At 51.4% G+C, this 14,149-nt stretch overlaps 1 protein-coding gene across 7 annotated transcripts in view; it reads right to left on the bottom strand.

Moving 5' to 3' along the window:
- NFASC (neurofascin) overlaps positions 1-14,149 on the bottom strand; it is a 55,471-nt gene that overhangs the window by 10,207 nt on the left and 31,115 nt on the right. For 3 of the 7 annotated variants that reach the window (XM_075521493.1, XM_075521494.1, XM_075521491.1), the window contains one exon: positions 13,423-13,437. The exons of 1 other annotated variant lie outside the window; for it this stretch is intronic. In XM_075521493.1, coding sequence (XP_075377608.1) covers positions 13,423-13,437 — 15 coding nt within the window. Of the gene's footprint in view, positions 1-1,687; positions 1,844-3,827; positions 3,945-6,262; positions 6,494-13,422; positions 13,438-14,149 lie in introns of all 7 variants that reach the window. 3 more of the 7 variants (XM_075521495.1, XM_075521488.1, XM_075521490.1) reach the window with 2 other exon arrangements.

Genomic DNA, 14,149 nt, shown 5'->3' on the forward strand with positions numbered 1-14,149 from the left:
AACAAAATTCAGGATGCAACATTGCAGCTGGAGCTGTCCTGGAGAGAGACTGAGCACCCTCTGAGTTGAAAACTCAGCTCTTTTATTTGTCTGGGGTCAGAATCAGCCTCTGCAATGTAGGAACAGGCTGGGAGCCCAGGGAGTCGAACCCTGCAGACGGTTTGCGTGTCTGCGAGCCGAGTCCTGCCAAAGCAAAGCTGCGAAAACTCCCGAGGCAAGGCAGCCGCGCCGTGTGGCACGTACAGCAGCAGAGCGATGGGGGAAAAACCGCCGTGAAAATAAACGCATTCTGAAAACACGGCTCTCTGCAAAGCCGCGCATGTTCCAGGGGCTGCCGTGCCCTGGATTTGACCACATCACGGGGTGATGGAGCAGTTTGGGGAGGCACACCGGACCTCAGCGCGGGGCAGAGGCAGGGCAGGGCCAAGGTCAGCACTCGCTGGTTATTTCTCAGCGTTGGGCAGCATTAGACACGCAGAAATACCAGCGGTTGCCATCTGTCCCTGCGTCGTCTTAGCACGTCAGAGAATTACTCGGCGGCGATATGGCTTGCCAAATTTTTGGACACCAAATAAGATGTGCGTAGGGGGTGTGGGGAGAGCTGCTGCTCCCCACCTTCCCCTGCAGCACTCCCTTGCTGCGAATTACGTTTTCCTTTTGCACTTCTCAGCAAAGAGACTGTTAAGTGCTTGAGCTTTCCATTACACGGCTGGATCTGAGCAAAATAATTTTAGTTCTTTGAAAATCACAGCCTCTACCTACTACATCTGTCGGTGTGGGCTGCTCCAGTGTTGCTTGCTCCTTGATTTTTCAGCTAAGTGTTTAAGACCCGCGCTTTGACAGGAGTTGTGCACAGATTCCTACGGCAAAACCCCCGGGTGAATACAAAGGAAGTTACGGCTGTTTTGATTTACTGAAACTCATCGAGTGTGAACGGTGAAGTTTTATAAATGCATAAAGCCCGGTTCAGTGCCTGTGGAAGTCAATACGGGTTTTTCTCTGGCATTTGGTGGGCAGTGTAGGAAGCCCATAATTAGAAAGCTGTAAAAATCACTCGGGTGCTAAACCTGGAAAATTGCTTGTGCAATTAAACGCGGAGTTGCCAGAGGAAACGTACCTGGAGGCTGAAAAGCACTACGCGTGTGCCGCACGCGACTCTGACCGAGGTCTTCTGCAAACACCGTGTGCCGCCTCCTCCCAGTCCTGCCCCTCGCCTGCATCCCGTCACCACTACCTCTCGCCTGCCCCTCTGCTCCCATAACCGTGCCGTACCCTGGAGCCGGACGTGTGCACGCTCTCCGGGACCAAAGCAACCGCCACGAGTAGCAACGCGCGTGTGAAAGTGCAAACAGAGAGTGGCAGGGCTTCAAGCGGAGCCGCATGACATCATGAGCGTGGTCTCTACCCTCCTTAAAGACCCCTTCCTTCAAAGGGACCCCCGTCCCCTCCTGGGGGTCGACTCCTCCGTGCAATGTGGAGCAACCTCCCGGCGATGCTGGGGGTGGCTCTTTAATAAGGGCAGAGATGGGGGGGGGGGGGGGGGGGGGTGCTGCCGGGGGGGAGATGAGGGTTGTTCCATGCAATGGTGGTCAAACCACCTCCCGCCACCACGCGAGATGACGTCGGCGGTGATGGATGTGACACGCCTCGGAAACGCACCCCGCGGCGGGGCTGAAGCCCGTCTCACCTGAGCTGGTGGTAAAGGTTATGTACGAGTGTTCGCTGGGGCTAGACCATATGGGGAACACCCACAGCTTGTACATCATTCCCGGCGTCAGATTCGCCAGCTGCACAGAGGAAGGGGTCTGAGCTTTAACAGGGATAGATTTCTCTGTCTTGTTACCTGAGAAACAGAAACCGCACATCAAACCCAGCCGCAGGAGGCTCGGAGAGATTACCGTGTTGACACTGCAGGCAACGCATTACGCTGTCCCTAGCCGCCGAGCAGAAATAATACAGCTTGATGGTCAAGGAGCTATTAACGGCTTTGTGATTATTACCCACTGAGAATAGAAGAAAATCAGTGATGCAGGAATATGGTGTGGGTTTTGCTGCATCCCTGCTTGCCGTACTGGAAAAAATACCGGTAGCTGCTCGGATCTCTCCCTACTTTTAAGACCCGATAGGTCCTTTATCTGCCCAGCCTCAGGTCTGGATATTTGGGTGTTTACTGCAAAAGGTCTGGAATTTGCCTGGTCCCGCTCAGCTGGGTGAAGGTGCTCCAGGACTCCGTAAAGGAGCCAATTCTTGTGCTTTTGGGAGCGTTATCCGTGCACTAGTTTTGCTGGTAGATGAAGGAGGCTTTGCACGAGCTGGACGTTGCATTAAACATGCTGGCGGACTGCTCGCCCCAGCTGGCAGATTGCTGCTTTTGGGGGCGAGAGGGGTCTAGCCCTTCAGCTCAAGGAGGGGTGCTTGCGGGCTGATTGCTCCCAGGCTCTGTCCAGGGATGACCTGTTCTTTGTGCTGTGCCGGGAATCATTTGCTGATGAGCTTAATGCTGAGCATTAAACCATTGAATTCTAATAAAGCCTGCAGCGGGGCTTTGATTTATGGCTCTGGAGGTGTGCACCTCCCAGTTCAGCAGTGCTGCGGGGAAGGAGAAATGTGGCTTTGAGGCTAAAAGCACGCTGCTTGCTTCAAACGCCACCAGAAAGGGAAGAGAGCCGTGGCTGTTCGGGAAGGGCTGAAATCTCCGAGATTTCCGCCCTCTCAGCCAGGTCCTGGTGAGGGTATCCCAAGGCATCGCTGCTGCTGCAGCCCATCTCGAGCACGGACTCGGCACGTGGGCTCTGGAAGGGCATCGCCTGCGCTTTGTGCTTCCCTGGTCATGGGGAAAAACCCGGGCGGGTGGTTTGGGAGCTGGGATGCTTGGCATTTAGGGCTTGGAAAGCTGATGTGTATCCTGAATTATGGAAACCAGTTCAGAAGGGGGAAGGCTGAGCACAGCCCGGCCCGCGCTGCCTAACGAAGCCCCGCAGGCTGCGGAGTGAGACCAGGCACTGGCTGCGTGTTAGAAATTGTTTCAAGGAGAAAGCAAGGTCATCTCTTAAACAATGTTGTAAATGACCAAAGGTGGTTTGTTGTTAACGATTACGCCTAGTTGGTTTATTTTAAATGCCGATATAAGACCAGCATACCAGATGATGTGAGGGCTGAAGTGGCTGGGAAATAAAGTGAGAGATAAGCAGTAGTCATCACTGCCTATCTATAAAAAAAACCCGAAAACCAACCAACCAACAACATGTAAACATCTTTTCTAAACAAGTACTAAAACCAGAGATACTGGCTTGGAGTTTCCAGACTAAGCCCGTAGCCTTACAAGTTTAAGAGACAACGATATCCGATACGACAGGAGGTTTGGGATCATAGATGATTCTGCCAACTCCAGGTTCAAGAAGCCCTTCTTCAAAGGCATTTAAAACTGCTTTCCAATTTATGGAGGTTTCATTCGTTTTCTCTCAAAGTTTTGTCCCCTTTCATATATATATATACATACATTTAAGGCTCTTTACGTTGTGGCCCCATACAGCCCAGCTCAATGAACAGTTCACAAACGAACAGCTTGGCTCATCTATGTTTCGCAAACGTCTCGCGACAGTCGGTGCAAGGAGGGGGAATCCCTCGTGAATCGCCAGGATAGCTCTGGTGCGCTCTAAACAGCCATGACCGTGACCTGCCTTTTCCTCGCCCATCCTCCACGTGGCCATAGAGCATCGTTCCACGCACAGTAATTAACACCGAGTAATAGGTTGCAACCATGGGAGCTGGCAGGATCTCTAATGGCATCACCACCCTATAGAGTCCCCACGCGATCTGATGCTTACTGGTGATATACTTAACCACAAAGTCAGTTCCTGCAGAGTAATTGTGGCTCCAGGTGATGTTTGCCCAGTTACTATTAGCCATAGCTCTTATGTCCCATATGGACGATCCATTGGTGGCTGGTGGACAGGTTAGAACAGGAGTTAGTATTTTGGATTAAACACGAATGAGACCTCATTTAGCATCTGGTGTTGGTAAAACCTTACAAACTCATTCCTGCAGTTAATGCTTTGATCTTAACCTACGAGCGTGCCTAAGGATGTATTTGCTCCGTTCAAGGTCCTTAATTTTAAACTTTTGGGGGAAGTTTGGTAGCAGAAGCTCATTGCATATTGGTGTTTAAGTCCAACTGCACTCAGCTTATCTTTGGAGTCTCAAGACTTCTGTGGCACATCCCTGAGGATTTCGGTCAGCAGGGAAATCTGGCTGAACTCGTGCCCAAACGGACACGGGAGACGTGTGCGTGAGTGCACACGGACTCACTGCCACAGCCGAGAAGGAAAGACCGGGAGAGAATATGGTCACGTTACTGGGTCTAGAGACAGCCAGTGGGGCAATGAAGTCACTCGTTTCTGATTTTGAAGTTAAGGATTGTCGACGTTGCTTTGGAGAGTGGATGAACTTCATTTCTAGTGAAGTAGAGCTAATCCACTAGTTTAGCGTGCGTTTAAGTGACATCAGATAAATTACACCTTGGTTTTATGACGACGATGATGATTATTTACTTCAGGCTGTAGCTCAGCTTTTGGGTTGACAAACTACAGATTAATAATTGCGGTCCCTGGGACGAGGCCAGCTATGCGACTTTTAGAAAATTGCAAGGACCTGACGCTGCGGGGTCGGGGACGTGACCTAGAATCCCTCGTACAAATGCGACCTGGGCTGCCGCACAGTTGCCCTGTCTGCCCGCATTACGGCTCGGCCTCTTCCCTCCTGTCCCCGGGGCGGTTCGGGACACGCGCGGTTCCTTTTGCAGCTCCTCTTTTCCTCCCGTCTCCTCTCCCTGCTCTGTGGCAGCGCGTGCCTCGCCACTTAATCGCCTCTTTTCAATTAGCAACGTTTTCCCACGTAGTCACTTAACGGTGACTGCGTTGTGCTAGCAATCTTGCTTCGTTACTAAGACCTCACGTATAGCGATGAAGCTGCATCTGTGTTTCTTGCACCCGTTTTTAAGCTGATTTTGTTTTGGCAGCGCGGCTCCCTGCGTGCACTCCCTTTGCTTGCAGTTAGCAGCTTTGCACAGCGTAAGGCTTCTCTGGCTGGGGAGGTGCGTGGGGCCACGAGCCGGAACACAAATTCACGTTTCTTAGTTCAGGTCTGCATCTTTAATAGGCAAATTATTGCCCAGCAGGAAACGCGCTGCTGATTCGCAAATGGGTTTTGCTGCGAAGTATCAGGTGGAGGCTGGTCCTCCCAGCGTATGTTTTTGGTGGGTTTTTTAGCCAACCTGAGCTAATCTTATGCAAGAATGTAAAGAAGGGGGTCTGAACTGCTTTAATCAAATTCCTTGAGTTAAATGGGTGTCAACTTTGATATTCATTACTATTATCTCCTTTCCCTCTTTATGAACAGTTAACAAGGATTTCTGTAGCTTTTGCACTTGCATTTTTTAGCGTATCCTGTCCAACTGAATCCTTTTGATTGCATTCCCTTTTGCTACTAGTTTGATTTATTTTTCAATAACCTGAATATAACTGTCCATAATTATTTATTAACTGTAGATACCATTATAGCAATGTGTTTAAAACAAGGCTCAGCGAGATACATCTCTCCGTATCTATCGGTAAAACACATATAGTAGAGAATATTCCTCCACCAAAACAGAGTTTGATCATCCCATTCTAGCTGGGATGATCCCACTTCTCCATGAGAAGTTTATCGTGACCCGATAAATAGCTGGCACGCACCTGCGCGTTGTAACTGAAACACTCCCCCAGCTCTCCGCTGGGCTACGGCTAGGTTACATCGCAAAGAGCGGTGGCATAAACCAAAAGACTCGTATAAGTGATGACAGGTCTCTTAGCTAACAGTTGGTGTGCGAAATTTGAAGTGACGTGTTCTGTAATAGTAACAGAACCCCTTTTTAACGGCAGTAAGATACGAGAGAGTACTTTTGAGAGCTTTTGTAGGGTCTTCCACCTCCTTCCCAAACACTGAAGCTAATTCAGCATCGCGAGACCCCGGGGAGGGCTGTGTTATCCCTGAGACTGAGACCAGGAGGGTGGCACAGAGACCACCAGACCCCCAAATTGCCGGGAGCCACTCGTGCACCTCGATTCCTGAGCCTGTGCCACCTCCGGCCCCCCACAAAGCCATTCCCGGAGCACGGGATGTCTTAAATTTGGCCTGTGCCTGTTATTAATCCTTGCTCTGAGCAAGATGCGGGGAAAGGTCCCAGTAGGGTTAGAGGGGTTAGAGGAAAAGGAAAGCGCAGTACCCAACTCCTGCTTTGTGGTGGCTGCCGGAGCCCTCTCTGTAGCTGTTGTAGTGCTTGCGACGGTGGCGGCGGCTGTGGTGGTGGTGGTAGTTGTGTCGGTAGTTGTGGTGGTTGTGTCGGTGGTGGTGGTAGTTGTGTCGGTGGTGGTGGTAGTTGTGTCGGTGGTGGTGGTAGCTGGGGTTGTTGTAGTACTGGTTAGACCGATTGTAGTTGGAGGCAACCCAGTTGCAGCTGGGAGAGGGAAACACTGGCTTTTTAGACGAGGTGACGTCTCCTCAGGGCTTGCACTCGCCATCCCCGACGGCTGGACGCGCAGGCACGCCGGAGAAAGCGGAGCAGCACAGCACAGAGGCGGGGGGGCTGGGGAGGGAGGCAGCAAACAGCACCGGGAAACGCCAGGCTGAACGGCTTTTCCCGTCCCCCTCCGCATGCGGGGACGGCCACGCGCCCGGCCGAGGGGCAGGGAGCGATGCTGGGGCGAAGAGGGGCAGCAAGCGGGGGGCTGCCCCCGGCAAGCTGCTCCTGCGCGCCCGCCGCCCGCGCCCACGGTTCGATCCCTTTCCCGGGGCTGAACGACCTGCTTCTCTTTTGCCTTTGCTCTGCCGCCGCTGCCCCCCGCCACCCTGGGCTTAAATCGCACGGAGGGCATGGAAGGAGGAAAGTGAGGGGTGTTTGGGGGATGCGCAGGGCGGGCTGTCCTCGCCCCATCGTCCGTCCCCCCCCGGAACTGCGCTGAGAGCGCTCAGGGCTCCCTGAAATAAGAAATAGGATTTATCTCTCTTAAGAAAACATAATAATCCCATTTGTCGTGGGCCAGGCAAGCCACAATTACATTAATTCAGCAGCCCCTGGACTACACCTCCAGCATTTTTGAGCTGCCAATTCAGCCTGCAGCTTTTCAGCTGTTTTCTTCCTGGCTCGTCTCTGTACTAATGCTGCAGTCTGGTGATGGAGCAGCTTTAGCATTAACGTGGATTTTAGCTCATCGGTGAGTGATGGATGGTACTTTGCCATCGCTGCCCCTCACAATTTACATTTAAATTAGGACAAAAGGGTTGGCACACCCCACGCTGTCCAGGGGGAAAGTCGGAGCAATTTGTTTTCTAAATAGCCCCTGTCCACATCTCACCTGTGCTGTATTTCCAGAGCAAAGGGGTAAACGTGCGCTTTACGCACGCACACCGCAGTGTGGATGAGGGGGTCCTGAACACACCGAGGGGAGTGCATTGGCTTGGGCCTGAAAACCTGCCAGCAGAAAATGCAGCTGAAATGCTGCTTAAGCTACCTAAGGTCAGTGAGCGGAGATTTACCCCGTGATGCTCGCATTAGATTATATTTACTTACTCTTCCTGTAGATCAAGGGATTACAAATCCCCCTGTCAGGCAAATGAAACTGGCTGTTTTAAATATCACCCACAAACAAGAATAGCTCTAGGAAAGTACTTTAAGAGGTATCCCAGAACCAAGCCAGGGCTTGCTTTTTCACCAAGTCCATCCCCAAGGAGGGCCAACCCCTAAAACCTCAGCCCTTCCAGAGATCCAAAAGCAGAGGAGAGCAGTAGGTCACTCAGTCCATCTCCCTACCGACCGCAGCTGCAATAAAACCACAGTTACCGGCACGTCCCGAAAACACCAGCCCACCCCAAAGCGTGCCCGGAGAGCAGCGCGTCCTCTCCGGGGTGGTACCGCCGCAGCATCACAGCCAGCCTCATGCAGCAGTGCAGCCACCGAAATAAACCACCCGCTCGCTGCCCCGCGGCCGGGCGAGGGGCTGGGGGGAAGCGGGGACGGTGGTGACAGGGAGGGGACCCGGCCTGGGTGGGAAATGGCACAGCTTTGTCCTCGGGTGGTCGTAGTGGAGCAAAGCCCTCTCCAACCTGACCCAGCCGCGGCAATAGGGGTGTCGGGGGGTTTTGCTCTTCTGCATTTCTGTCACCCGGTTACTGGTGGAGGGCTTTGCTGTGTCCTGAGGCTATAAGTTACAAAAAGCCTTTCTTGGGCTGAGAAGTATTAACGGCCGTATTTGCTGATTCACAGCGGTTTTTTGGAAGGTTAAGAGATTAGTATCACTAGGTTAATATCACCAGTAACCCGATTAAGCTGCAGCTCCTGAATAGGTTTGCAATGTACACCATCAAACAGCACCGTAGACACTAGTTATTAGCTAATGCAGTCTCAGGGTTTCCCCTGTGAATCCCTGGCTCCCCTCTAAGGAAAACAGGACCCAACAAGGCACGAAGTAACTTGCTGAAAGGCAGGAGCTGGCAGGAAACCTAGCGCAACCCCCCAGCTCCCAGGCCTGCTACGCGTCCCTGCATCACGCCTCTCCCGCACAGCACCTTCGAGGACTGTCTGCATCACCTAGCCCTGAGGCAACGGCTTTAGCAGGAGAACTTCAGCTTTAATGCTCCTCTAGACCCTAGATGCGAAGAGATTGTCTGGGATCCGAGCTTCGCTATCCCTCGTGCAGGGGATCATCTTTGTGTAACACAGGCGGATACGCATGCAGGTGAAGCTGCAGTGCCAAGACCCTCCTGGATGCTGCGCTGACCGAAGCGATTCGGCATCGGTCTGAGCTGTGCTGCTCAGCTCTGGCCGGCAGCGATGCCAGGCAGGAGTTGCCCCCACCGCTCCAGCACTCTAGTGGAAGCGATCCCCGCGCGCAGGGCCATCGCATCGCATCAGGATAACGCGGGCTCGCTCCCGAGCGGGTCCCTGCCTGAGATCGAGGAGGGGGGTGTTGGCACTGGGGATAAAAATGATCCTGGCGGGACTAGGAAGAGGTAAAAAGTGGGATCAGGTGAGTCTGGAAAGCAATAGTTCAGAGAGGGGAGGATGGGGAGAGCATCTATAGGCAGCACCGTGCGGCAGGATGGGACTGGGCGAGGGGAAGGCAGCACTGCGGCCGGCCAGGGCTCCCGCAGCCACGGGGGGATTTAGTCCTAAGCTGCCCCGGGATTCAAAGCTACAGCCTCATTTGTGTTTGAATATGAATATGTATGCGGGAGAAAAGCTCAGCTGGGAGATTTGGGGGAGAGAAGATAAGGGGCATTTTCTGGGCTTTGAAGTCCATCCCCTAATGAGAGCTGGTTTGGGTCTGGGGGGAGGTAAAGGCAGTCTGTGACAGAGATCAGAGTGCTCCGGCGTCCCCCGAAGAAAAGGGCACCCCGGCACGGGGGAGCGGCGGGGAGCAGCCTGCGCGGGGCCGCGGCCCTTCCCGGGCTACCTGGGGTCCCCCGCTCGCTGCCCAGCACGTCGGGGCTAATTAGGGAGTGACAGATCACTGCTCCTGGCAGCAAAAGGGGGGGCGGGGGAGACGGAGGGCCAGGCTGGCATTTCCAGAACTGCTCGCTTTGAAAATCTAGAAATCGCACACCTCCTTCTAAAAATGTGGTTGCAATACTTCATCAGGTACAACATTTCTGAGCTTTGCGGAGCAGCTGAATTTATTTTTCTGCATTCCCAACGTGAGGTTCGCGCAAGGGCTTTGACAACAAGTGGCCTCAAGGTTAGGTACAGGACCGAGCATCTGGCATTTGCGTGATGGGGAAACAATTCCCCCCTCTCTGAACGCAGGAGGCGGTGCAGAGAGGGGGCTGCAGGACAGAGCAGCACCCTGAAAACCAGCGTTTCAAAAGCAGGCTTGAAATTGGCCCAGTACACCCAGGAAACCCAGAGGAAAAGCCAGCAAGAGCAATTCCCATTCTCTTGCTCCCACCGTAGCCCATCTTCCTGGAAACATCTCAACGACCATTCAGCTCATTAATGGGCCCCATCTTTGCAAGGCAGAGATTGCTTTTTCTGTCTGCAAGATGCATTACCCTTTCGGGTAATGGAGACCGAGGGGCACGGTGGGGAGGAGATACGCCGCTATAATGGGCAGGGGATGCAGCAGTCTGGCTGTAGCAATTAATAGGCTAAGTAACGAGAGAGATGCTTGCAGCAGGACGGCTGTGCTCTTTGCTGCAGCTTGGCTCCTGTGACCGTGAACGGACCAGTAAACAGGAGCCCAAACCTTACACAAAAACTGCGCGAGGCTCAGATTAGGAAAAAAACTGAGAGGAAGAATCGTAAAAGCCAAAGGGGGATATTTAAAGAGGGAGACTCTTAAGAGAGGGGACTCGAGTCCTGCTCCGAGTAGTGTAGCAGTTCAGGGAGTAGTTGCATGGGTTTTTGCAAAATACAGGAAACAATACACATCCATACTGCTCTTTAATTATTTAAAGGTGCTTTTAATGTGTTGTTAGGCTCTAGTAACAGCTTTCCCTTGGGTGTGTCTACAAAATAATTAGGCTTGGAGAAATTTGATTAATTTTTCATTAATTTTGATCATTAGCCAAATATATTTTCAGAGGGTTTTTTTTTCTTTTTTTCTTCTCGCCCTCTCCCAGTTTTTAACAACAGAAGGAAATTGCAAAGTCTTTACCGTAAAGTGTTCCAAATCTGATGACAGCTATAAGAAATTCAGGAATAGAAAGGAGCGATTGAGCAGCCTCTAAAAGAGAGGGGTCAGCAGTTCTGATTCTACTGCTGTCCGTTTCTAAAACGAACAATAGGATCTTTCTCCTCTGATTCCTAATTATGGAGAGACAAGAAGGGAACAGAGAAAAGTCAATGTTTTTTTCCCTAAAGTCTAAGACCAATAGTCTTTATGGTCCCTGATGAAGTTTTTCCGTACACATGGGTAGTATAGGATCCAGTTTTGATTCTTTTTTCTCATTCATAGCATAAATGAGAGCCCTTTTTAGATGTCCTCTCTTTTCCCATATCGCCTCTCCCTTTGTCCAGGTCTGGCTTAGGAGAGGTAAAGCCTTTCCTAAGGGAAAGTCCCTGCACTTCACTTTGATTTCATCAAGCTGGTCCAGTTTCTCATACACATACAAACCAGCTATGACCCTGTATGGGTAAGGTTATCCCTGGAAAAAAAAGGACCTTTTTATTTTTTTTTTAGTGCCAGCAGCCCATGGCAAAGTGCTTTACTGCGATTTAACACAACTTTCACTGTGAATCCATAAAAATCTACAAAATCTAGGTCACCGAGCGGAGATGAACCTTCTGAGAAAGGTCAAGCAGTATTTCACTCGAACCCCGTACTTGTTAGGAAGAGAAACAGCCTCTCAGGACAAACACCGCTGGAACTGTGTAACAGCTCCCGCCCCCGCCCCGTGTCCTAACGAGAAATGACATCCAGCTCGGGAGCAAGACGAGGATGCGCGCTGGATCTTGCCACGGCTTACGCTGCCTTGATGCCTCTCGCTGAAGTGCAGCACGGTGAGGAAGCTGTGGACGTCTGGAGTTAGCACTTCAGGACCTACGACTCCAGTTACTAACTCTTAGACGTCTTTCAGCTCTGGCCTATCTTTTCACTTTGCTATTTCTCCCAGCAGAAGGTAAAAAAATAGAGGGATGGGGGAACCATTGGGCTCTGTTCTTGTAGAATTATCCTTTAAATGGCAATTCATTCATCTAGCTGCCAGTGGTATAAGAAATTATATGAAATGATATGATGCTGGAAGGATAAAGAGATCGCGTTGTGTTTTCAAAGCTCAGCAATATCCACGGCAAGTAGAAAAGTACTTTAAGAAGGTGATCCTGATCCACAAAGAAAATCCAGATTCTCGTGGATAAGCTAAACCCTGGCCGAAGTATGAGCTAGAGCAGCAAAAGAGCCCTCCCGGCCTCGGAGGATAGAGATCCTCTAAGCCAAGAGATGATGTCTGTTTTCAATTTCCCACCACCCAAAGCAGACCAATCTGTTACACCCCCCCCCCCCCCTTTTTTTTTTTAGGAAGAGAAAATACAGTAAGAAAAAGGTTGGCATCTATTCAGAAAGGAAAAAAAAAAACCAAACCACAAAATAATATTGGGCAGAGAGACATCACTGCAAGAAAATAAAAGGAGGCGAAACATCTATGAGGTAGGAAAGCAAAACCTACAGGTGCAGAGAGCAGGTCCTGCACTTGTATCACTTGGGAAGAGCCTTCCCTAAGAAGCTGTTCCTCCTTGGGAAGCCCCGGGGCCGTGTCCAGCAAAGGCAAAGCACGGACCTCTTACAGAGTCCTTGGTGCAGGGCAAATGGGTGCCGTTGCTGCAGACCAAAAGCTTTTCTGCAGCATTCGGGGTGCTTTTTGGCTGGCTGCTCCCTAGTGCTGCCGCAAGCCCCCGTCTGAGCTTGGTCGCAGGGCTGTCCCTGCTGCTGAAATATTGGCTCAAAGTAGGGGCGGGGGGAGGAAAAAAAAAAAAAAAAAGTCATGTCTGCAGCTTTCGTAAGAGGTGGGTGTCCCTCTCTGGGCAACCAGAAGTTGTGCTTATGCTTTGGACTTTGCAGGGTTGACACTGGGTAACTGAGGATTTGGGTTTCCTTGAAAGCAGGTAGAGATGCTCCCCCCCTGCCCCGTTACAAGGAAAGGTTTCTCTCTGCTTCAACGCTGCTGTAGAAATTCGCAATCGAGGGCAAAGCCAGCAATAGCCTCGCATGCAGACATGCACAGCTGTGGCACAAACATTGTCCTTAACCCTTTCAATGGGCACCTGGAAACAAAAGGACCCTCTTGTACGAAAGCCCTGGCAGCCCTAAAAGAGCCATGGGGAGGTGCGTGGCTTGTGGTGCCCGTATGCTGCAACGCAGACCTGCGTGGCCCAGGGAGGCGGCTGCTCCAGCAGCAATATTGCAGGCTCCCGGCTGTAAAAATGCAGCTTAAATATGCAAGGCAGAGCACAGGCAGGCACCACCGAGTCGGGGAGGGCTGGTATTCTGTATTTTGCAGGGCAGGGATGTTGAGGCTTAAAAAGGGAGAGGGCTTTGTGCAGACCTGGGGTTAAAAACCTCTTTAATAGGGCAACTTGACTCTCATTTTTGCTTGTACAGTCGGTGGCAGCTGCAGTGTTTGGTGGCTTTGGCTATCATTAGGCATCGGGGAGGCTGTTAAGCCCCGCTCAGAGATATTTTAACCTTTGCAGACCCCCCCCATGGAGCCTGCCCTAGTCCCTGCTGCCTGTGGGGCTTTGTTTTACCTGCCGTCGTTTCGTATGTCCAATTTAGACTCCTGACACTTCACCTTCCCATTGAAAGGGTTAATGGAGCGCATGCTTAATTGCCATGAGCGAGCGTGGAGTGAGCCTTGCCCCATGCCTGTTACCTGCTCCGGCTGGTACAGTACCTGGGGTTGGCGTGGCTTCAGAGGGCAGCAGCAAGGATAGAGAGGGAAATACGAAGAGAGCATAGAAGAGAAGGGAAGAGAAAACAGAGGAATATATAAAACAACCAGAACACACCAACAAGAGACTTGGGACCACTTGCACACAGTCACCAGAGACTTGAGAGAGAGGGAATAAATGCATTAGCTACAACCCGTCACCCTCCTGCACGTCCGAGCCGCTTGCAGAGGGCAGAGAGAGCAGGAACGGCCCCTTGGAGATGGAGATTACCGGTTAAACACACACCAGCTCCGCAGCAGAGATGCCAGTGGTGTCGATTAAGCAAAGTGCTTAAGCAGGCGCTTATATCTAATCCCAGCAAGGACCAGTTTTGACACTCTGAATTTCCCCTTAGCTTTTTCTAGTCTAATTCTAACATCGGTGCTCGTCCTGCCTTGTGTGGGTTGGAGCCCGTGCTGCGGAGCATCAGAGAGATGTATTTTATTTAAACTTCTCAGGTGAATGAGTCTGGCAAGCAGAAAACAACCTCTGAATGCATTAATGGGTTTAATTTTCTTAATCTGCCTTTTTTTTAATTCCTAACTCATCTTTCGCGTAGCTTTACAGCAGGTACCTTCATATCAAAGTGGGCATTTAGGGCTGCTAATTGTACTTACATGGTTGTCACGAGCAGAACTTGCCTATGTCGTGTTGTACCTCAGGCTCTCATGCTTTGAGGTCAAACTTTGC

Source organism: Mycteria americana, chromosome 20 (genome assembly GCF_035582795.1).
Source record: "Mycteria americana isolate JAX WOST 10 ecotype Jacksonville Zoo and Gardens chromosome 20, USCA_MyAme_1.0, whole genome shotgun sequence".
Classification (NCBI taxonomy): domain Eukaryota; kingdom Metazoa; phylum Chordata; class Aves; order Ciconiiformes; family Ciconiidae; genus Mycteria; species Mycteria americana.